The sequence below is a fragment of the Pteronotus mesoamericanus genome, unplaced genomic scaffold (genome assembly GCF_021234165.1).
Source record: "Pteronotus mesoamericanus isolate MK-2021 breed Mesoamerican mustached bat unplaced genomic scaffold, CSHL_Meso_final contig_181, whole genome shotgun sequence".
NCBI lineage: Eukaryota > Metazoa > Chordata > Mammalia > Chiroptera > Mormoopidae > Pteronotus > Pteronotus mesoamericanus.
In genome coordinates, this window is record NW_026555077.1 from 3881302 (window position 1) to 3905834 (window position 24533).

Genomic DNA, 24533 nt, shown 5'->3' on the forward strand with positions numbered 1-24533 from the left:
TCACTTGAAAGACCTCAGAAGAACATCAAGGAGAATAAAGGCAAAATCTATTCCCCAATGGCGTCATTATACATGTTGAAGCCTCTAAAACTAAAACTCTAAAGACATTCAGAAAGAGTAGAGGAATAAATGGCAGCAAACTGAGGAGTGTGTCTCTGGAGCTTTGTTCAAGCTGCTTTGTTCAAATCCATCCAAATTGGATGATGAAAAGCAAAGATCTCATTTGTTGCAACATTAAAGTAGTAAATTAGTGAGTGGTTGTCCTATAAAGCATTTAACATGACAGGAGTACCCCATCTCCAGTATTTTAAATGGCATTCTTGTGGTTGAAATGAAAGCAACCTTTAGGGTCATATAAAACCATGTTTTTAATAATTTAAGCTGGTTCGATTCAAATATGATTTTTTTGTTCTGAAATATTTATCGAAGCTCCTGTTTTGATTTGAGATGAGAAAGTTTCATTTTAGACTTCAAGACATCAACTAGAAACTCATTTTCCATTTGGGGATAGAGTAGGGAGATAGATTCTTGTAATCAGTACTGTGTTTTGTCCCTGGCTGTTTCTGTTTGCTTCCAGGGTAGAGCATTATTAGCAGGTTTGGTTAAATCTTACTTGAGTTTTTAGTGACCTTTTCTAATCCTGACTGTTTCATAATTTAATGTCTTGACCTTCGTTTTCCGGAGAGCCACCTCAGTGATAAATGCAGAGATTTAATAACTAGAACTAGTTGACAGGTGACCTTTCGTACGTGGCCATTTCTCTTTGCTGGGGAAACTACATTGTTTTGCAAGTTTTAATTCACAGATTTTAATTATCTATTCTATTGTCTGTAAGCTTATTCATGGAGTTAAAAGTAAAGGTTAAATATTTCATTCTTCCTACTGATTACAATGTAAAATGCCTGGCAGTTTTCCCAATATATCATTCAAAAAGGACAGGGCAATTTGTCAGGTTCTTACCCACAGAAGATAGGAGAGGAGTTTCCAGAGTGGTTGGTTAGGGGCAGGACGGTAAAGGTGGATAGGAGAGTGAGCTCTCTCATTAGCTGGATGCGGGTAACCATTGCTATGTATGGGGGTGAGTGTCAATTTAGAGTAGAGAAACAGAAGAGTTCTTTAACTATATGTTTATTAATTTGAAGAGAAAAGTGACTGTACTCAATAAAAATCAGAATAATTAATCTGTTAGCTTAAGTCATTTTTTTCCTTTTATAAAAAAAAAATAAGGCAAGAATCAATTGGGCATGTCATGATAAATTGGTTTCTAGGGTCTCCACACATGATACTTAAACACAGAAAAGTAAGGCTGACTATTAAAATGCCGCAAACTATTAAAAAGCAATGAGAATAGACACATCTTCCTCATGCTTGTCCCCTTAGTATCAGAGAATACAGGATTTTTTTAATTCTCTTGGGCTCACATTCTTCAGCACTTTTGCAAATACTCATTTTGTGCCAAATACTCCTGCTTATAATAAATAAAAATAAGAATGACCTATAACATGTGCATTGTATCCCAGGCAGCCAGGGCCCTGGAGTTTTCACAGTATGGAGGGGAGAACAATTCTCGAATCTCAGAACTAGCTTGGCAGTCTTGAGCTAGCTTTGATTCCCAAGGTCTTGAACACAGCCATTGTGGGTTTCTAAAGTGAATTTACCTCAAGGAGGTTTTAATGCTGGGAGGAGGTATTCCCTTTTGCCATGGAGATCAGCTTATTAAAACATCATCTGCCACGGTCCTTTTTTTTTTTTTTTTCCCCCTAGACATGGACTGTAACCATTTAATGCTTTGGAAAGAAACACAATTCACTGCTGTTGTAAAAAAATTTTTTTGAAAAGCAAACTGAGTAAGATGTGAAGGACAATTTTAAAGCCAATAAAACTAGGCATGATTTGTTTATCTTAGACAGAAATTTCAGCCATATTATAAACTGAAAATATTAGGAAAATATATACATAATTTCTCATACCATGCTAACACCATTGCCAGAAAGGACAATAAAGCCCACTCACACGCAAAGCCTAACATTCCCAAGGAGGCTTTGTCAACTTAAAAAGTTTTCTTATTTTGTTTAGAAACATTAATTTTTCATTTAATACAAAGAATTTTAATATAATACTGGGTGAAATTTTAGGTGTTTGCTTATATGTATGCTAGGAGTAGTGCAAAATAATATTTTTAGTATCTCCCCCTTCACAGTGATGTGACGCCATTTCATCAAAGATAATATGCTCCTCTTTTGAACATGAACAATGTGTAGTATCCACTAGACACCACGTTCATCTCAATTTTCTCAACTCTATAATGGGAAATAAAACAAGCTAACTTTTGAAGAATTTATTATGAAAATTGAGTGGAATAATGTAATAAAGTGCTAGGTAGAATGACTGGCCCATAATAGGTGTTCATTCATGTTTTTATCAATAAATATAATACATTATACTTATGCATCTCACTCACACTTCTTCTTTCCTTCCTCCCTCTGCCATGCTCTCCCTGGGCCCCAGACAGGGTGATTCATTTTAGCAGAGAAAAAACTTGATTTTCAAGGCAGTCTCTTCAGCCTTTAAGATAGTACAGTATATGAATTGAATCTAGTTGATCATATACTGAGGTTAAAGCTCACACTGATTAGATTTCTAAAATTATTTTACCCTTCCCAGTGCTTTGCACAGAACAGGTGCTAAGTAAAAATTACTTGGTTGTTTAATAGATGTCATCAAATTCTTAACTTTCCCCAAGCTGAATGTTTATAACCAGGTAGGCAGGTCAGAGTTAGTATCTTTTTACAGAGAGAGAAAATACCCAAATTAAATATAGTGATGTTACCATAAAAAAATCAATATTTTAGACTTCAAATAAAAAGGAGTGTTTGACATTTGTGGGTTTTCTTTAACAGGGACACAGTTGCTCAGGCAGGCTTGGCTGTATATTTGCAGGGATCTCAGTTTATAGACACATCCCAGGCCCCACCAAAGCATTTGGCTTGATGATGTCTTGAGTGTACAAGAGAAAAAAAGATGAAGAGGTCAAGTTTGTTTGTAATAAAAAAACAAACAAACCAGAAATAAGGACAAGTCAATGAAAAAGGAGAATTTAAAATAAAGAGGGGGCTTGATAAAGCAGAACTAGATAAATCTTTCTAAAGGTCTGGGAAAATCCAGGGCCTCATTGTAGAAAGAAACTGCTTACTGATGTGGAACCAAGCAAGTAGAAGCATATGGAATAAATTTTCAAGCAAGAACCCCAAATCAAATAATACAAATGAGTCCAAGAAACAGCAGTGCATTTTAACAAAGAAAGTTGAGATCACAAAATACAGGGATAAAGCCAATAAAAGGAGCTGAGATAACCCAGAAGAGCAGCTCTTGGGTCAAACCGTCCATTTGTGACTAGGTATTTCTTTCTTTTTATCATAGCTTACTGTAGTTTGAAGGTGCCTTCAAACGTATAAATGAGTCCCTTGGGCTTTCGTAAGCAAGCTCTTTTTGTTACCAGAAGCTTCAATTAGGATGAAGAATGTTTCACTCATGTAGCCCTGCAGTCCTCTCATACTGTAAGGATGGTTCCTGCAATGAAGTGGTAAGTAGAGCAGGCCCATGTGCAGCTACGTCTTCTGGTACCTCATTCAGAAAGTCAGACAGCTAGGCAGGACTGTGTCCAAGCAGTAAGGATATGTGGAAGTCCCCTAAGATTCTGACCATGGTGACAATACAGCCAAATGAATAGTATGAAAGAAAGGAGCAATTTAAGATTTATCATCTACCCCCAAAGGCATTGCATTCATAGCACTCTGCCCAATTACATATTTGTTACTTAAATAAAAGGCTGTTGTTCCCATTGTTTGCCCTCAAGTTGTTAGTCAGCTGGTGACCCCGTAATCTGCACAGCTGCGGCATCCCAATGTGTTGTCATGAAACAGATTGTGATGTCTTAATTGATCACTTTTAGGGGTTACAACTGTCAAGTGAAACCAGTATGCTGATTCTTATTAGTTAAATTAAGTCTTGTTACAGTAGAGCCAGCTAATTCTCTCTTGTGGCTGGGAAATCCAATGCAAATTGCTGCATTTGCAGATTAGAACACATCAAAGGCATTTTCTTTATATCTTTCTTTTTCCCTTTTAATTTTTAAAAACTTTGTGGAGTCCATAGCTCCCCCCACCCCCAACAAATGCTTTCATTATACAGTGAAGCAAATTCTTGGAACAATAAATTGAATGTAACTTACCCGCACCATATGCATCTTGGTGATGAGTTTGAGCGTGCCATATGACACACACAATTTAAATCAGGCATTGATTTGCATGATTCTGGATGAGTTCGGAGGACTCAGCTAAGTGTAATGGATGTCGGGCCCTACTACAAATCGCCTGACAGAAAGAATATTGTGTACTTCCTTATCACCCAAAAGATTGTAGGCTTCTAAATGCTTGAGGAAGGGTCTTGGATCAATGCTTGATACCAAGAGACACCTTCTTGTGCTTCCATTTGGTCATTAATAAAGTTTCCACTATGACACCAACCTTCAGAACCCCATTCTCAAGTGTTCTAATGTACTTACCCACCTGGAGTAGACCTCTTCTCATCCGGTGCCTGGACCACTCGACGCCCACCTTAGTTCAGAAGTCTTACGTAGCAGGAGTGATGGACAGTCCCTTTGACAGTAGTTTTAACGTACCTGCTAATGGACCTTTGTGGGCTCTGCAAGTCAGGTTTTTTCAAAATTCTTGATTTTGACACCTCCAATGGATGCTTTTCTTTAGCATATTTATAGGTGTACATTGAAAACTAAATCAAAGAAGTAACGTGAAATCAATTTATAACTGCTAGCATTCAAAATACAATGGGAAGCACAACTATGTTCATCAAAGCAGTTTTTTATGATGGAAAAATCCAATAATAACTAAATGCCCAACAGTAGGCAAACAGGTACATTAATGGTATACCCGCATAATGGAACATTGAGAAGGCATTAAAAATATCTCTAAGAACTATTTATTGACACAGAAAAGCTTAAGGTATGAAATCAAATGAAAAACCAAGGTTGCCAAATGTACAAATGGTATTTCTCAGCCTTTCTAAAATATATATAGAAGGAGGAAAATACAACAAAATATTGTAGCAATTGTTGAGTGGTAGAAATAATGAAGATTTTTCATTCTTTTATCCAGTTTTTCATTTTTCAAGTTTTCCATAGCAGGCCCATATTACTTTAATAGTTAGGGAAAAATTTTAAAGCAGTTTGAGTAGTTTCATTATTACCTTTGCTATAGAAGTCTGTGTTGAAGGCAACTCAAATCTAACAGGTCTGTGAATGAACTCTTCCCTTCCTCCCTGGTTCTGCTCCTCCTGAAGCCTTTGCTTTCTGAGCTAAAGGCAGCTCCAGACTTCCAGTTGCTTGACTAAAAATTGGAAGTTATCCTTAATCATCTTTCTCTCATATCCTACATGCCATCTATTGGTCAACCTAGTTGGCTCTACGTTCAGACTATTTCCAGAATGTGAGTGCTTCTTGCCACCTCCCTGCTACCCAACCTGTTCCAAGCCACTGTCTTATCTTGCCTTGATTGTGGCAGTAGCCTGCTCTCTCATTTTCTACTCTTGCCTTCTTTGTGCCAGTTTTCCACACAGCAGCCAAAGTTGTTAAGATATAACTCAAATCAGTCACTCCTTTGCTCAGAACCCTCCAATGGCTCCTCAGTTAAAAACCCTATGTGATGTCTCCCCTGTCATCTCTCTGGCTCCAGTATACTATGGCTCTCTTCTATGCTCTGCCAGACTGCAATGCTCTCCTGATTGTTCCACTCCTAATGTGAGGAGTTGGCAGTGACTTTAGCTCTCACTTTGCAGAAATACCTTCTCCCAAAAAATGTCCCTATAGTCAGCCCTCTTCATTCAGGTCTTTCTTCAAATATCATTTTTCTCCTGAGGCCTTTACTGATCACTCTACCAACACACACACACACACACACACACACACACACACACACACACACACACACACACCCCTAAACCCCTTTTTTGCTTGAAATTTCTGTACTTGGCACTTATCACCGTCTAACATATACCATGTGGATTTGCTTATTGCCTATCTCCCCCTAGATGAATGCAAATTCTATGAGGGGAGGGATATTTATTTAAAAATTTCACAGTGGAATCCCCAACCCTAGAGCAGCGTCTGGCACATAGTAGTTGCTCAATAACTATGTTGGGTCACTACCATTCACAGAAAGATGGTCTGTTGCAGTTGTGTGAGAATTATCCTGGTGACTTTTTTGAGACCTTTGCCTATCAAATTACCCTCCGAGACCGGGCCTGTTGGTATGCTGGTGTGTTTCTTCTAGGCTGATTTTCTATTTTCATCTAAATTAACAATTCTAGATGAATTGGAAAAGTTCTTTTCTTCCCTAATATTAACTTTAGTGTTCAGACTCCTAATAAATTATTTTAATTTAATTGCTTTCATTATCTAACTTAACTACTACGTATTGAATTTTCCAGGGACTGCTGGAGAGTGATGTAAAAATGAAGACAAACTTCTACTCTTATAGACTTCACTGTCTAGTGTACAGACATAATTAAACAATTACATCTGAGTGTGAGAGGGGCCACTGAGCAATACTCACAATAAAAATCCAGGAACAAACGTCAGATACAAAATATGGAATCTCATAGAAGGTAGAGGAGAAAGATGTGTATCAACAAAGTACACTGCTCTGTTATCACTGCTCTAAAAAACAGGGTGCCTTTTCTTCATGTGGAAAGGCCTCAGCAAAAGGGATTTACTTAGCTTTGAAGGAAATAATCAAAGAATAATGGGAAAGGCTGTGGGTTCAGAGTAAGAAGATCTAGATTTGCGTCTACCACAGCAACTTATATCTATCTGCAAGTCCTAAAAGCTGGTGCTTAACCTCTCAGTCTTTGTTACCTCACTGGTTTAAAAAAAGGGAGGCTGGTGGTTAGGGGAGCTCTAGAAACTATCTCTGCACATGCCTTCTCTGAGTTCATAAAAGAAGCCTTTCCTTATCCATCTAGAATAAACAGAAACACAAAGGACAGACAACTTGGGGGATGCAAAAAAAGTTTTTAAGGGCCTTTCTGCAATATTTTTGCTAGGCTGAGACTTGTCTTAGGTGATTCTGGGTTGCTGAATTTTTCATATTTTCATCAACTGCTACACAATCATTCAGGCATGTAAGTAAAATATAGAATTGATACCTGGATATATTCCTTTTGCCTTCTTTTTGGTCATCATCCCTGTTAAGGAGATCAAATCTTTTCCTTTTTCCTTATTTCATTTGGAATTATGTTTTTGAATGAAGAGTCATCATTTGGAGTGGGAAACAAATGACTGTTTTTCCATTTAACTTTAAACCAATACAAGGGCATAGAAATTAAAATTATTCTTTAACAATCTGTATTCACCTTTTAAATGTAAGCATGCCCCTAGTTTGATAACCTGTGACAGTCATTATAGGGCTTGCATATACATTTCAGAGATATTCCTACATGTAGCACTTGTATGTAACATCTGAAATTTCTGTTTCCCCACAAAAACTAGTTTGAATAGTTGGACCTTACTAATTTACATTTCGTGTCTCTTTCTGTTTTTCAGCCTTTGCAACTGGACTGTGACCTTTGTGCCATAGTGTCAAACTCAGGTCAGATGGTTGGCCAGAAGGCAGGGAATGAGATAGACCAGTCCTCCTGCATTTGGAGAATGAACAATGCCCCGACCAAGGGCTACGAAGAAGATGTTGGGCGCATGACAATGATTCGAGTTGTATCCCATACCAGCGTTCCTCTTTTGCTAAAAAACCCTGATTATTTTTTCAAGGAGGCGAACACTACTATTTATGTTATTTGGGGTCCTTTCCGCAATATGAGGAAAGATGGCAATGGCATCGTTTACAACATGTTGAAAAAGACTGTTGACATCTATCCAAGCGCCCAAATTTATGTCACCACAGAGAAGCGCATGAGTTACTGTGATGGAGTTTTTAAGAAGGAAACTGGGAAAGACAGGTGAGTCCCCTGAGAAGCAGCCTTATTGTCCTTTATGCTAGATCTTTGCTGAGTCCTTTTGTCAGCTATCAAATGAACAGAGTTATTTTTCAAACTGACTTCTATGTGTTTTTGACTATTACAATGACTTGATGAGCCAGCAACTAGGTCCCATTTATTCCACCTACACTACCTTCTGTTCTCTCCATTTTGATTGGCTTGTGGCTCTAAAAAAGCACTGGATGTTTTCCCAGGATATCTTTAGCTTTGTTCTTATTTAGCTCAATTTGCTATTGATTAAATTGGATTTTAGCCAAAAGTTCCCTAACATTCCTGTTTTGAAATGTTAGGGAACTATAGGACCTAAACTCCCTTCTTAAGTGATGGCAAAAATTTACCTGAGACCACAAAACAAACAGGCTATTGATGCACTAAAAAGATTGTGTAGCTTCATGCATGCATTTAAACTGTATGATTATGAACACCATAACTTGGTATCTAACATGTTAATCATATTGCAATTATGCATTACTTAAAATCATTAACTGTGGATTCTTGAAGAGAAATGAGGTATAAATACTATTTACTCAATTATTCAAAAATCTATTTGCATTTTTCACTGCATCCATTTCCTGCAGCATTCTATCAACCACCTTTCCCACTTTCTTTTCTCAAGGCCTGCTTGCCTCATTTTTTTCTTCATTTCTTCCTTCCGTTTTCCCTCTCTGTTTCCTCTTCATTCCTATCATCTCCCACATAACTCTATTGCCTGCCATTTTTTCTTTCCCTTTAGAAAGGTAATGAGTATATGGGAGAGAAGTGGAATTATAAGTCAATAGCTCTTAGTTCATATATCTAGTTCTAATAAACAACTGTTGAAGGAAAATATTGAATGTAATTGCTGAAGTTTTAAATTAGCTGTGAATTTTGCTAATTCATGTAATACCATGGATAAATCAAACATGGATTACAATTCCAATATCAACATTCTGATTCCTCAAAATATGTACCTTTTGCTCTTCGATATTGCCAAATGTGAATTTTTACCTATATTGGGGTATGTGCTTGTGGGGGTGGTTTCTAGTGTCTCTGGGTATAATTTCAATGCTGATAATTATTTTAAAATCTTATCTCTAATTTCAATGCTGATAATTATTTTAAAACCTACAATGTAGGCTTGATTTAGTGTTTTCTACTTCTAAGCACCAAAACTGCACAGCTTCTAATGAAATGCAAGACAAATATAGCCATAATACTGTCTCCTTTTGCTGTTAGAGTTAACAAGAACAATCCCAATGGTTAGGTTTGAATCAGTGTAGCATCAGCTGTCCACAGGGACAGGCAGTAGAGATGAAAAGAGAAGTCATAGGCTTCAAAGAAGTAATGTAGCACCATTCTAAATAAATATGACCATTCTCAAGGGGTTTTGGAAATACTTGGTCTTTCACTAGCCCTGAGCAATGCAATTAATTAGGTATATTTGTTTTTTTAATTAGTCACAATTAGCACTCGGGTATACCCCAGTTGCAACTGTAAGCCCTGGAACCATTTTGGGGTATGAGAGAAGAAGTTAGCATATCATATGTTTCTATGTGTTTATATCACATTGGCTTTTGTCATGAGCTTTCAGTGAGATAGCAATGTCAGAGGTGTGTGGATTGTACAAGAACTAAGAGAGAATAGCTTTGGGACATGCATTTCTCTGCTGGCTGTGATGAAGAGAACTATTTGTATAATGGGAGAAAACTCAGCATGTAAAATTGACTTGCAGGTATCAATCAATTGGTAGAGTTACCAAAATAAATGTAGAGTATAAAAAGTCAAAAATTTTCTGATGCTGTTTTGCTGTTTTCTTCATTGAGTTTAATTCTGTCTTGTTGCTTGAGCACTACAACCAGATTGAAGATGATAACTATGCTAGTGTTTTAGAAATGAGCAGAATACATGGTTTTGGTAAAATCTGGTTTACAAAGATCAACCAAAATGTCCTCAAAAGTTGCTCTCACAACTATGATTTAAATCTGTATCCTAACTTTAGTTATGCAGATTTTATTGTCTAAGGATTTCTTATAGTGACCTGATATTCATTGCCAAATTTTGAACAAAAATATTTTTTAACCTTTTTATGGAAAGAAATGTCAAACTCATAAAATAGAGAGACGAATGGTGTAATGAACCTCTGTATACCCACTGCTCAGATTGAATAACTATTAACTGATAGCCAACCTTGTTTCATCTATACTGGTACCCACTTTTTCCCTTTCCAAAGACTATTTTGAAGAAAATACCAGATATCATATTATTCTGTATATAAATATTTCAGCATGTATCACAATGCCATTGGTCCTACATAAGAATCAGCAGTACTGCCTAAATAACATTATATATTTAATCTGAAAATTTCTCCAAAGGTCTCATTAATATTTTTGACTGTTAATTTGAACCAGGATTAGCATTAAAGTCTATACATCGTTCAAATCAGGACTAGCATAAAGTCTGTAGCTTGCAATTAATTGATAGATCACCTATATTTCTCTTAATCTAGAGCTTCTCTGTTTCTTGCTCTATTATTTAAAAAAATCATTTGTTCTACAGAGATTTCTTCACTCTAGAGGTCACTGATTATACCCCATGATATTTCTTTTATGTTTGATATTTTTATATTCAAGCTTTCTTACTAGGTTCAGGGTGTTTTTCCCCTCCAAGACCATTGACCATTGAATGATACTTCTGTTAGGAGGAATACTGTCTAGTCTTCTCTTTTTATGTAAGCTGTCATTAATGATCTTGTCTAGGTCCAGTAAGTCGTTGGAGGTTGCATAACAGTGATATTTCATCATTTTTTTCATTTATGTGCTGATATACTTTATAAAGAAAAACTTGTCCTCATTAACCATTTGGTTTCTGTGAGATAATACCAATCCTTTTTAGCTTTAAGACGTCAGTTCCTTGGCATCATTTAATAGTGACCAGTAAGTTTTTTATTATTAATATTTACATTTGACTTATATACTTAAACATATTTGATATATTTCAATTCACTAAAATTATGCTCTTTTATTCAAGTTATCCTATTTTGGGCTGTGGGAACCTCTTCAAACTGGATTTTGAGTCCCTTTGAAATGTTTTTAGTAGTCTTGAATAACTTCTGTGCTTCCTGGTATTATAGGATAGTTCCTGCTCTTCTTGTACACGTCATGATACAAACCTGGACTGAGACACGTCTCCTTTTCATGTTTAAGAGGGCATAATCTTGGTGCGACAGGTGCTTCTTGATACTGGCTTGCTCTTTGTTTCTTGGCCATTTCATTGGACAGAGCTGATATATAAACATGTTATATATACTATTTAAAGATAAAATCATTCTGAGCTCAAACTGAAACTTCCAATTCAAATTCAGAGCTGCCAGGTTTTTATTTTACCTGATCTATCTGACAGCTGTTTATTTTTTTCTGCCATGTTGACAATCATGGGTCCTCAAGACACCAATGTAAATTACTCATCTGCTTTATCCCACAACACACATACAACAATCTTAGAGTGAGAATACCAGCACAATCAGCAATGTGATTATTGTAAGCATTTCCAGATTATTTTGCCTCAAAGAAAACATTTTCTTAAAGCTTCTTTTTAAAAAGAATTTATTTATTTATTTTTAGAGAGAGAAGGGAGGGAGAAAGAGAGGGAGAGAAACACCAATATGTGGTTGCTTCTCACGCACCCACTACGAGGAACTTGGCCTGCAACCCAGGCACGTGCCCTGGCTGGGAATTGTACCAGCGACCCTTTGGTTTGCAGGGTGGCCCCCATTCCACGGAGTCACACCAGCCAAGGCAAAGAAGATATTTTAATGGCAGGCATTCATGTGGGTCCATTTGCACAATTTTGTGTTGGTTATATCCTAACCAAAGCTGTAAATATTTTTCTCCTAAGTACATGAGAGTAAGTGGTGTACATCATAACAGGGATGAGGAAGTCAGGAAATAGGGTGCCCATTTAATTTAACATTAAATTAACAAAATAGTTGTGAAGCTACTTTGATTTGCCTGAGTTTATGGGAACTTTTTAGCAAGGGCTCATTTTTTCATCAGGTTTTTAATGGAGAAGTTATGTCATCATTATTATGCATAAGTTTTAGAATTTTTAAAAATTGTGTCCTTAAAGTGGTTGCAGTAGTTAAAGTGATTTATGATACATAAATGATTAAGTGGGGTTTCTTAAAGAACTTCAAATTGTCAAATCCTTTCTAAAAAAAAAATAAGCCCCTCCATTTATAGTGGGAGTTTTTATTTTTAAGGGATTTCTCATTGAGAAAAGATGAAGTAGTACAGGAATTACGTATACTAGTAAATTTCTTAGAGTGACTTTAAAGCAACTCTTAAGCATATTGGAATACTTTTCAAACTAAATGATATTTAATTTGCTTTCTTATCAGTTACTGACTAAAATTATTTTGCTTAATTAGAAGGGGTGACCTTGTTGGAAAGGCTGGGGAAAAAAAAAGGAAGATGATTTGCCTTTTCTTTCTCATCTTCTGGGACCCAGTTTCCTTGGGAATTCTAGGTCCTCTGAATGGTGGTCACTTTTATATTTTCACTTACCAAATATTTTTCTGGGAAACAACCACCTTCAACAGACCAGAAATCTACAGAAGTAAAAGTCTTATATTCAAAGTAATCTGGCCAGAAAGAATCTCTTTTTCCCCTTTGAATGCCTGGTATGCACAAATAATATTAGCTTGCTGACATTTACACATTTGCATTAATACATCTTAAGACTGACATACCCTAGAGGTGATGTAGGGCTGACAGCATTACATGGTGCCACACTCAACATTTGAAGCATGTGATTATGTGCCTGGGACAAATGTTAACTCCCCAGGAGAAATACCACAGAGCCAGTGTGAAATGTTCGGCTTACCTGTGGACAGGTAGGCAGTTGCAGCTTGCATCCCACTTTAGAAGTATGTTGGCAAATACATACACGTTATTTAATCAAATAATAATTGAGAAATCTATAGTCCCCATTAAAAGTGCAAAGCTAATCCAGGGCTCATAAAGGGCCCTGAGCTCCCCTAAATAGGTCTTGATTAGCTGGCACCAATGTGGCTCCTCCTTCAGGGGTAGGTGAAATTAATGAAAGCTAGCAGCACGTACATCAGCGCCTCAAGATGTTACTGCTTCAGGTACAGACATAAGAAAGTAGAGAGTTACTTTTAAGGACCATTTAGGGAAAAAGATACACAAAAGACACTTTCAGAAAGCACTGTCAAAATAGGAAAGTGATGGGTTAATACCGAGATGGCTACACAGCTCATCTTTGCCTGCATGCTCCATCCATTCCCACTCGGTCTTAAGGAGAGAAAAAGAAATCAGTGATCTGTCATTTCTCACTGCCTTCTGCTGGAGACAGTTTTGTCATCTGGCGTGGGTTTTAAGTGCAGCCTAGGTTTCACTATCTAAGCTTGGACATTTTGAAAGTTTTTTTTTTTTTTTTTTTTTGCCACTATGTGATTGAGTTTAGGGATTAAACTGGCTCACGTACCTTACATTTGCACACATTTATTAGTTTCTAGAGAGGGAAGAGGTTTCAAGCCTCTCTCCTGAGAATTTGGGAACCCTTCTGTTGGGGCACATGGCAGGCAAGCTGCCTCAACAAAAGCGGTTGCAGCAAAGGGGAGGAACAAACGCAGGAACGAAAAACTGGGCTAGCCCAGGTCAGACATAAGACACAGACGCCTGCCCGGCTCACCCAAAAAAGCACTATTTCTCTACCTGGACTCTGAAAACAAAGACATTATTTCTGATTCAGAGTAAACAGGGACTAACCCAGAAATGCCTGGACCAAGAGAAAATAGGCAAAGTACACAATTCCTTGGATTGAAAGGCAGACAGGACACTATTAAAAACAGAAATTGTTTTCCTTTTTCTTTCTTTTGGAAGGCAGTCTTTGCAAACAGAACAGCTCAGCACTTTTTTGAGAGCAGCATTGACATACCTCTCTGTTAAAATGAATTAATATTCCCACCTAGCTGACGTATTTGGCAGGAAGAGTAAGTTCACAAAGCAGTCGTAGGCAGACCCACAGGACTCCTGAGTCAAAAAGTGTAATAAGGTATCCGGGGCTGTGTTCTCACACTAACAAGCACTGGGAAACGGGACTTCCTCTTTCCCATTATTCATGATGGCATCCAGTAACCTACATTAGGCCTCTTCTATAATACACATGTACTGGAAATTAAAAATTCAATAAAAAAGAGGAAAGAATCTATTTTAATAACGAGAAGATGGCAAGGATGTTTGTCATTTATCAAGGTATCAATACGAACCTGTTGTGTGTGTAAAAGCGCACACATGCACACACATGCACACAGTGAAACTATGATATATTTGACAAAACAGCTTAGTTTAGGATGAAAATAAAAGAAACAGCTAAGATTCAGTGACCATATTTTAAAAGCGAAGGCTGTGCAGATCCCGGTTGTAGAAATCAGGATTTGAACAACCAGTCTACTTAGGGAAATAACCTTCTCCTGGGCCTGAGAATGTGACTTGGCACAATAGCTAGATATATAGCCAGATTATATTGTATAGAAAGAAAGTCCCAATAGACCCTTATTCTGAACATTCCCTCAATGCTAAGGCTTTTGAACACTACAAAGGATGTAAAACTCAAAGACAAATAGGCCTGAAATTAGAAGCCTCGTTGGAATATTTCATACTTTTAAAGTTAAGAAAGGCTTTAAAGGTTTTTTCTTTTTTCTTTTCCTGTTTGTTTGTTTGAAGTCATGTGATTAATCTCTTCAGACAATTTATTTCTCTCTATAATTTGGATTTTTCTTCTCCTTTGAGTTTTTAAAACTTGACCATCTCTATCTCCCAAGTTTATATCAAAATTAAGAAAATTAAGACTAGTTACACACTTGTCCTTAAGAAAAATATGAGGCAGGGACAATCTCTTTTTTCCTTGATTCTGGCATGACTTGATTGTTTTTTTCTAAGGTTTTATTTATTTTTGTGGGGAGAGAGGAAGTGGGGAGAAAGAGAGGGAGAGAAGTAACCCTGTGTGAGAGACGTATCGATCGGTTGCCTCTCCCTGACCAAGGACTGGACCCACAACCCAGGCATGTGCCCCAACCAGGAATCCAACTGGCATCGTTTTGCTTTGCAGGATGACACCCAATTCACTGAGCCACACTGGCCAGGGCACATGCCTCAATTCTTGAGTTTCTTGTTTTGAGACTTTTCATTTTATACTATGTCTTTCTTTTCATAATACAATGCTTGTCAAACTTGAATGTGCATACAGTCACCTGCTGAGTCAGGTGATTTGGGGTGGAGCCAGAGACTTTGCATTTTGAGCAAGTTCCCAAGACCAGCAAATCTTGTTAATTTCCAGATGACACTTTGAATTGTGCTACTTTAGATTGCTTTAAATGAAGGGACGAGACAACAGTTTCTTGTTCCTTAAACCACAGAAATGCATAAGAATAGACATTTTCAATATAACCTTATAGTTGTATCCTAATTTTGTCACTATGCCCTGTTCCTGTCCATTTAAGCATGGGGCCCAGAAGTCCTTAAGAATTCAACAAGGTACTTACTTATCTGACCTTACTGTGTTTATTTGTCCACACATCTCATTGGCAATACACTTCTTCAGGACAGAGACAGTGCCATATTCATTTCATTCTCAGACTCAACACAGTATGGTTTGCCAACAAAGGACCAAATGTGTTGTTTACACTCTATTTCTTTCAGCTAACTGTCCCACAGATATTTCAGGTTTTCTTGAAATGGTCTCTGCAATAACTCATTTTCTTTTCTCTTTCTTTTTTACCACTACTGCTGGACTAGTTTAGGCATTCTTTGTCTCTTACCTGGGGTACTACTAATAGAGCCGTGCCTCCATGCCTTTGCAGAAATTGGTTCCCCTGTGTACACGCACTTCCTCCCGGCCCCATGCACACAAATGCATGTTGGTGACCAAATCAAATGTTACCTTTTCCATGAAGTCTTTTGTAATATCTCTAATTAGAACTTTATATTTCCTTCTCTGAAAATCCATAGTGCTTGGACTTTTTAAAAATAGAAATCATTACTCTTTGTCATGCATTATGCCATTTATGCATCTCCAGGGAATCCATGGACTCCTTAAGGGAATATCAGCTCTTTTATATTTGTTTCCCCAGAAGCTGATAGAATGTCTGACTCTAATAGATATTTAGTGAATTTTTGATGGATGAAGAAATAAATAAGTGAGTAAATGAGTTAAAGAAATAATACCTGATAATTTTTTCAAGTCTACAAGTCCCTTTGCCACCTGTGAATTTCAAAAACAGTTTTCTTCAGTGCTAGGGGTCACAGCAATACCAAACAAAACAAGTTCTAGGATTGGATTTTGATAGAAAAGTTTCCACAGTTCTACTCAGAGAGACTACGCCTTGCTCTGTTTTACCAAAAGGTTGGCAAATCTATTACCTTCTGTAGGGATTTTGTGGACTGGGCACTGGGTTTTAATAAGTCGCTGACAGAGCCATTCCTCAAACACAGGTTTCCATTTTAGTTTCACTTTGGTGGCAAATCAGGTTCCAAGATTTAACTCACAATTCTGTTAGCTGTCAGTTGCCTGGTGAAAAAACAAATCTAAGCACCCCAACCCAAGGTTATACTTTTGGGACTCAGAAAGCAAATATAAAAACCACCGTAGAAGGCAGAAAACAAGACCCAAGTAAAGGAGAACTGATGGTTATCCAATGCTATCTTCTAATTGTCTCCAAGAAAACATTTTCTTTGTTAACAGATAACTTGCCTTAGTGCAAAGACTTTTAAATAACTTCATGATGAACATAAAGAAAAGAAAAAATGGTAGCAGTGTCTCCTAACCCACTGCATAAATAGTTGATGAATTTGTGCGAAGACTTAAAGGAAAATTAATGAAAATATTTTTACCTAATTCAGATCATGTCATTCTTCTACTCAAAACCCTGAGATAGTCCCATTTTCCCTAGAGTAAAAGCACAAGTTTTTACAATGACTTACAATGACTACCAGAGTGATCTGACCTTTTGTTTCCTATCAGACCTTCATTTATTAAATTCCCCTTGTGCTCACTCTGCTCCAGCCACATAGACTCATAGTTCTATCTCAAACACACGAGGCATGCTCCTTCCTACAGGCCTTTCTTTGGCTCTCTGCTGGATCTCCCTGCCTTCCCATATATCACACGATCCTTGCCCTCGTCTCCTTTAAGCCTTTTCCCATTCGTCTCCCACTCAATAATGAGTCTACCATGATACTGCTTAACATTGAAATCGCCACTTCCCATAACCAGCATTTCTAATTCTCTTTACGTTGTCCTACTATTCTTTCCTACCATAGCATTGTTTACCTTCTAACATTCTCTATAATACACTTACTTATCTCATCATGTATTGTACTGTTTATTTCTGCTACTAAGATATGAGTTCCTTAAAGGCAGGGATCATTGTTTGTTTTTGTCGCTGATATATCTGTAGTGTATGGCATGGAGTAGATATTTAATATTTTCTGAGTGAATGACCAAGAGATGGAGAAACAAATAAATGATTCAGGCAAACTTGCAAAACATATGTCAGCAGGTCCACAAAAGTAGCCGAAAAGGAAGAAAATACATATGTTCAGAAAACATGCAATTAAGGTAGAAATTTAACGCAATTTTTTCTGCTGTTGTACTAAAAAAATAAATAAATACTAGGACAACAGTTCTCTCTCATAATCAGGGAGATCATCGTGTCACTCAACAAACTGGTCTGACTGATTTTTATTGTTTAGCACACGGACCCAGTTGTTTAAACAGAATTGACCAAATTAACTAATTTCTTTTGTATCCAGCAGAAACTGAAAATCCCTGACTCTTATTTGGTTTGGTACAACAATGATTTCCAAATATGAGCCTAATCAGAATGACCTCAAGCACTGGTTAAACCACAAATTGGCGGGCTCACCCTGAGGGTTTCTGAACTGGGGGTTTGAGGGCAGAGACCTAGGGTTTACATTTCTAACAAATCCCCAGGTAATGCTGTTGCTGCTGGTCCTGAGACCACACTTTGAGAACCACTGTGGCAGAGAAAGATTTGAACATATCAGGAGCCATATTTAATTATTTTGAAAACATTTAGTTCTATAATCTTTGTATCATTGCTGTAGTGTTATGTGAATATCTGAAATTATTTTTATTATGATTATTTTTAATGGCGAGGAATTTTTAACCTTCTACAAAAATCCTATTGCAGCTCTGTCATTTTATTCTCCACTTTCTTAAGATCTTGCTCCTTTATAATCATGCCAGATGGTGTTGCTCATTAGCTTATGAGGAAGTGATGCTTTATCATTCTAGACAGAGAGACAAATCATTCTGTACTCTGATTTTGAGTCAAGAATCAACATTTGGGTGCATGTTCAACCTACTATTTGCTTTGCAATTTTGCTCATTAGGTATTTATTACCCTGACAATATATGAGCGAGTCATTATCCCTCTGTCATGTATTTCTTTCAAATTATATTCATTGAAAGTTCATATTGGCACTGTTTGACAATTGCCTTCATTAAAGCATTACCTCCACTAATATGTAATTTCTCCTTTGCCTGAATTGTCTGGGTGAGGTGGTTATCTAGGAATTATGTGCATAAAATTAAGATACTGGATAATATTTCATTCTCTGACTTAACCATGTTCCAAATGGAAAACTGGGACAATTGGTGTTACTGACTTGTGGAAAAGAATAAAACTTTAGACAAAAAGTAACATTGTGACCAAAGCCACCGCATTCTTTTTCATTCATTACATTCACTATATGTTTTCCTTCTAAAGAAAGCAGAATGAGGGAAGCATAAATTTAATTAAAAGTGTAAAACAAAACAAAACTTGAAACAGCGAGACACTGGCAAGGTGATGGTGAAAGTTTTCCCATGTGAAGTGGAGAAACGGTTAGAATTCAGGGTCTTAAGAAAGTAACATATTTAAGTATTTAAATCTTGGAGTAAAAAAACACATTTTAAAAAATGTAGAATGTTTACTAAAAGGATAATTAAAGTTAGGGCTGGATAATCCGCGCGCGGCACTATTGCAGGCCTATGTGTGACAGTCCCTCGACCGGAGGAGGTCGTTTCTTTTCCCCAACAACGCTCTACGCAGCTGAAACGGTAACTGCGTCATTTTTTAAAAATTGTCGTTGATTGGATTGTAGGCAAAAGAGAAGCTTCTGGGAAAGGTGGTCAGTCTGTCTTAATTTTTCTTCCTGGTAGAAGATCTTGACCATGAAATCTTTATTAATTAAGATATTAATATCCTTGTGATGAAATGGGTATTGCACAGCATAGTTATATATATTATTGTGAAAGCCCAGAAGCTTTGAAGATAAATGCAAAGCAAAGGATAGTTGCTTTTTCAAGGTGACTTTTCCACTATGCATTCCATACTTCTAATGTGTTATGCAACCCTAATCTCTTCATCATAAAAAGTATAGTTGGGTTTCCTTACATGTGCATTAATTTTTTTCCATCAATGGGACAAACTTCACTTATGCTTTGTGATAATCATAATTAATTTGTCTTTTATCTCCTGTTTATCTTTACTTCACTCATAACTCCTCTGATAGCTCACCATTCCACCTTCATTAAGAGAGATGGGCCTTTCAAAGAGTGACCTTTGGCAACTCTGTCACCCGGAAAGAGCTACATCAAATATGTTAAAAACAGAAATGACTGCGTGACTGGTTCATTATATTGTCCTTAGCAGGTGGATTCTTGGTGGGCAGAGAACATAGTTCTGTTGTTTTTGCTGCCAAGCACATTGTGGGTGTTTAATAAGTATTAAATAATAAGAAGAATTTCATAATTAAAATGAAGATTTTTTTATAGTAACTGGATGGTACTCAATGAGAGCAGCCCATTATTTGCGCGTATGACACATGGTGCTGGCAATTGTCTAAAAAACATGGCTTTCACTTCAGATGCCGGTTGTATGTTAAAGGAAACTTTTGTGGCGAACTGCTTGATGAATATTAGTGAATGTTTGTGATAGAAACTGTGAATAGAGAAGGACTTTGTGTGTAGATGTCCATAATTCTGCTGTTTTGATTTTTAATAGTGGCTTCAGTTATATAAATATTTATTGCTATTTAGTTCAAGGCAAGTTTTGGCAAATCAGTATATACCTCATTTTAGTTCATAGCCCACCTTCTCCCCACCCCCTTGATTTGAATTCTCTTTACCGCCTGACTACTAAAGAAATTTTTCTTTCAAGTCCTTGGAGTATCTGCTTCTGGTTACTAAAACTAGATGTGAACACCTCCATGATATTTGCAATGCTTATGTTATGTTAGTAGCTGAAACCTCAGTGGAACTAAGGAGACTTAATTAGGCAGTCCCAAAATATACATCATTTTATGATTTTGCAGATCATCCCAATGAAATTAACAGTCTAATTTTGTCAAGTCATGTAAATTATACTGAGAAAGATGATGGGAGTAGGCAATTCTCTGTTCTTCTGAGAAGTTAATTTTGTTGTCAGCACATCCACATTCCCAAAAATGACAAACCACAGGCAGAACTTTCTAGCACCAGTGAGATTTGGTGATCGTATACTATTTCCATGTCTAACGTCTGCCTTCTATATAAGATCTATGCAAACAGGGGATTTTAAGGATGTAAAACTAGCAGCTTCCTCTGTTAGGAGCCTAGTGAGCAGCTGCCAGGCTTTCTCATAAAATATAGAAAACATCCTGTTTACTAACATACGCTCACACACCCTCATCCACATACACCCCTGCCAAGCTATTCCGTTTAAGCAGAGCTTTTATTCCGGTTGGAGATAGGCAGCACGGAAGTGTGGCATTATTCAAAGTTTTTTCAAACACTTCATTCATTCTTTAAGCATATTCCCTGGGTGCTAATCAGGTGTCAGACAATCTCCTAGACCTGGGGGATCCACTGATATTTGAAATAGATTCTCTAGTTTTATTGGGAACTCATGAGAGGTTCTGGCGTGTGTTGGCAGGTTCTTTGCATTGGTCTCACCATTCTATTTTTAATATTTATAAATCATGTTCATCAGGCTGTCAGTAGGTAGGAAATGAAAGCAGCTAGGAAACCTTGCCAAGATGAAAAAATCTTGGATGAACTAAAAATATGTTGACCACTAGGGTGTGCGACAAACTGAAGTGTGTTCTTGAAGCAGCAAAAACAAGTATTGTGCCAAAGTCCAGGCTTTACCTCCCTGTCAGATGGTCCATGAACTGGAGATTTCGCCAGTGCTCTCCACAGGCCCTGTTAAGAACTCATGACATGTGCTTTTCCACAGCCTGGAATCTGCTCTGAACACGAGCTCATAAATATATGCGTATTAGCTTAAGTAAGACATGAGGATATAGCAGAATCATCTTTCTATTTGAAAAGCATGTATTCTATAATTCAGTATGTCTGAGTCCCCCCAAATACCTATATAATTTTTCTCCCTCATGTCTTTAGGTCTTCAAATGTTGCCTTATCACAGAGTCCTTCCTTGACAATACCCTCTGCCTGCCCCCATGCCCCATCCACTTACCAAACTCTTGTCCTTTATGTCATTTATCAAGGCCTGATATATTATGTATTTTCTCTCTTCTGTCTTCCCTGACTAAACTGTAGCTCCATGAGAGTGTTTGACCCAGGGCTGTATCTCTGCCCCCTTGAACAGCACCCGGCATGTAGGGATGTGTACTACCCAGAGTGCATGACCTGAGGCTGTTTGGAACCATCAGTTTCTTAATTTGAGAAACAACATTGGTGAAGAACTCTCAGGGCTGGACCCAGACTTAGAAATCTTTATCCCATTGTGTCCCATTGCTTTGCATAGCAGCATTTCTTTGGGCAATTTTACACCCATGGGCTCCTGGTCCAGGACAACGGGCATGGAGACTGCCTGAGGCAATGTGTGTGTGGGGGGGTCTGGGTGGAAGGAAACGAAGGGGGAAAATTGGGAAAACTATAATAGCATAAATACTGAAATATAATTTAAATTAAAAAATAAAAACAAATGGATAAACAAATTGTGATACATCCATAGAATGGAATGCTGCTCAGCAATAAAAAGCACATTATTGTTATGCTCAACAACAGGGATGAGTCTTACAATAATTTTGCTGAGTGAAAGTCAGACAAAAAGAGTATGTACTATGTACTGTATATAATATTTGAGACAATGTAAACTAATCTATAGTGAGAAAAAGCAGATCAAATCCGTGCTCCCTGAAAATTGGGATGAGGGAAGCACAAGAACAGTAGGAGTAGATGATAGGCAGGATGAGATTGGGGAGGTCAATGAAAATGTTCATGTTCTTGACTGTGGTGATAGCTTCATAGGGATATACCTAAGGTATTTCGAACCTGCCAAATTATACTCACTAAGTATGTGTAAAGACAGTAGACTGTAATTCATTTATACCTCAATAATTACTTTTAATGTAGAAGAATGGTTCACAGTCTTTTTTCTGTCGCAACATACCTCCCCCTTTATTAACAAGACTATCTGCGACAGTGATCTTAACTTATCTACGTGGAGTAGAGAAGTATCCACGTACTTGAGTAAACCTCTAATAAGATAACTCTGATAGACCACTTTCAGAGAATCAATCATTATTTTAGAAAATAAGAGTTGGAGTAAAAAGATCTATGTTCTTCTTTGAAAACATTACGTTAAGTTAAAGGTGCTAAACACAAAAGGCCATATATAAGCAAATCTATAGAGACAAACTACATTAATATTTGACAGTGGATGGTGGGGCTGGGTGTTGGAAGTAATAAAATGTTCTGGAATTTGAAAGTGGTGATCGCTGCACGCTCTTATGAATATAGAGAAACCAACTAATTGTACATATTAAAAAGCAGCAGAAACCAGAAAAATGATGAATTTCATGATATATGAATTATATCTCAATTTTTAAAAATTAGCAGGGAATCAGTACTGATGGAATTTCCCAAGAACTGGAAAAAGTCAATAAAATAGTACCTGTGAAACTTACTTGTCATTAGATTTAAACTTTTTCCTTTAAAATAGCCCAAAAAACAAAAATGAAAGATGTGATCTTCAGAACAAACAAAAAAACCCCATACATTTCTTGAGTAGTATTTATTTCTCCATCTTTGTAAATCTGAGGCAAATATAAGTGCCATTAGAAATTCTGGTAACCAGAGGGTATAGTTCTAGCCAAAAAACTAAAACTGGATGTGTCAATAAGACTTTTGGATATTTGATAAATAAATTATTCCTGTTTGACTTTTGAAATTTTATGCAGGGCTCAAGAATCTCTGTTGCCAACTCCCTGGTCCCCTTGTGTGGAAATCTCAGTGAGGAAACTCTAAAATGAGCCCAACACACATCTCATGGGTGAGGAAACCTAAGACCACTATAGATGTAGAGACTTGATCAAGGTTAGACCTCTTAGGAAGCTTCAGTTACAGGGCCTTATGAATCCAAGGCTACTGCCATGTTTACTGGTCCAGGAGGCGTCCCTACCACTCAACTGAGCACCAGCTTCAGTGTTTCTCAAATGTATTCCATGATCACCTGTTTCAGAATCTTATGAAGGGTCTTGATAAAAACATGACCACTTAGCCCCATGGAGTCAGAATCTCTGGTAACAGAACCTGGGACAGGTGTTTCATAGGCTGTATTCCTAAATCTTTGTGCATACTCCTGGACATCTTTCCAGGCCCACCAAATAGTCTCAGTCTTCACAAAAAAAGAATAATGAGGGGATCGGTGAGTTCTCGGAGATAGTGAACGGTTAAAAGCAAAAACTGACAGGTGGTGTTATTCTTGCTGTTTAGTTTTCTCTACCCAAGTCACTGTCCAGCCCCATATCCCTTTGCCTTTGTTCTAGTAAATATGCTCCACTCTTTGTCACCTTTGGGGATGAATCACACATTTCATTTGCATTTTACTTTGTGATGTAGAACCTTGAGATTGCACAATTCAAGAACTTCCTCAGAAATGGCTTTGTGGGATGTTAATTTAATTCCCTGAATGGTGAAATTGTTTAAGACATTTTTCAAAGGTTAGGCTATTGAATATTTCATATCATGGAAACTGTTTTAGGAAAGAGTTAGAGACTAAAGGGCACAAAAATGAGGGAAAATATACTTGAGGAAATCTTAAAAGCTAGAACTTATGAGAATATTGATACATTATTTTTCTCCATCTTGAAATGTCCTCAGGCATATGTTGAATGAGCTAAATAACTTCATGGTTGTAGTTTTGTTGTTCTTTCCATGTTACTTTGCAATTCTCCCTGTGGCCGTCATATTGATTTGAACACTGTGGTCATCATTATAGGAAAATGAAGATATTAATAACTTGGTCTCTGTGGACAGATTGTAATAGAAAACCTTATAAATAATTACCCACTAATGGGAAAATTGAAAATATGCACTGTATTATACTGGTCATAATGTAATCATTAAAATTACAATTATGTGACAATGAAAGAACTCATTATGCATTAGTT

The 24533-nt window shown here is 37.1% G+C and overlaps 1 protein-coding gene across 1 annotated transcript in view; it reads left to right on the forward strand.

Annotated features, from left to right (window-relative positions):
* The window catches only part of ST6GALNAC3 (ST6 N-acetylgalactosaminide alpha-2,6-sialyltransferase 3), a 280035-nt gene that overhangs the window by 84013 nt on the left and 171489 nt on the right, over positions 1–24533 (forward strand). Inside the window, exon 3 of the mRNA XM_054566841.1 lies at positions 7619–8028. Within this exon, the coding sequence (XP_054422816.1) occupies positions 7619–8028 (410 nt within the window). The remainder of the gene's footprint in view (positions 1–7618; positions 8029–24533) is intronic.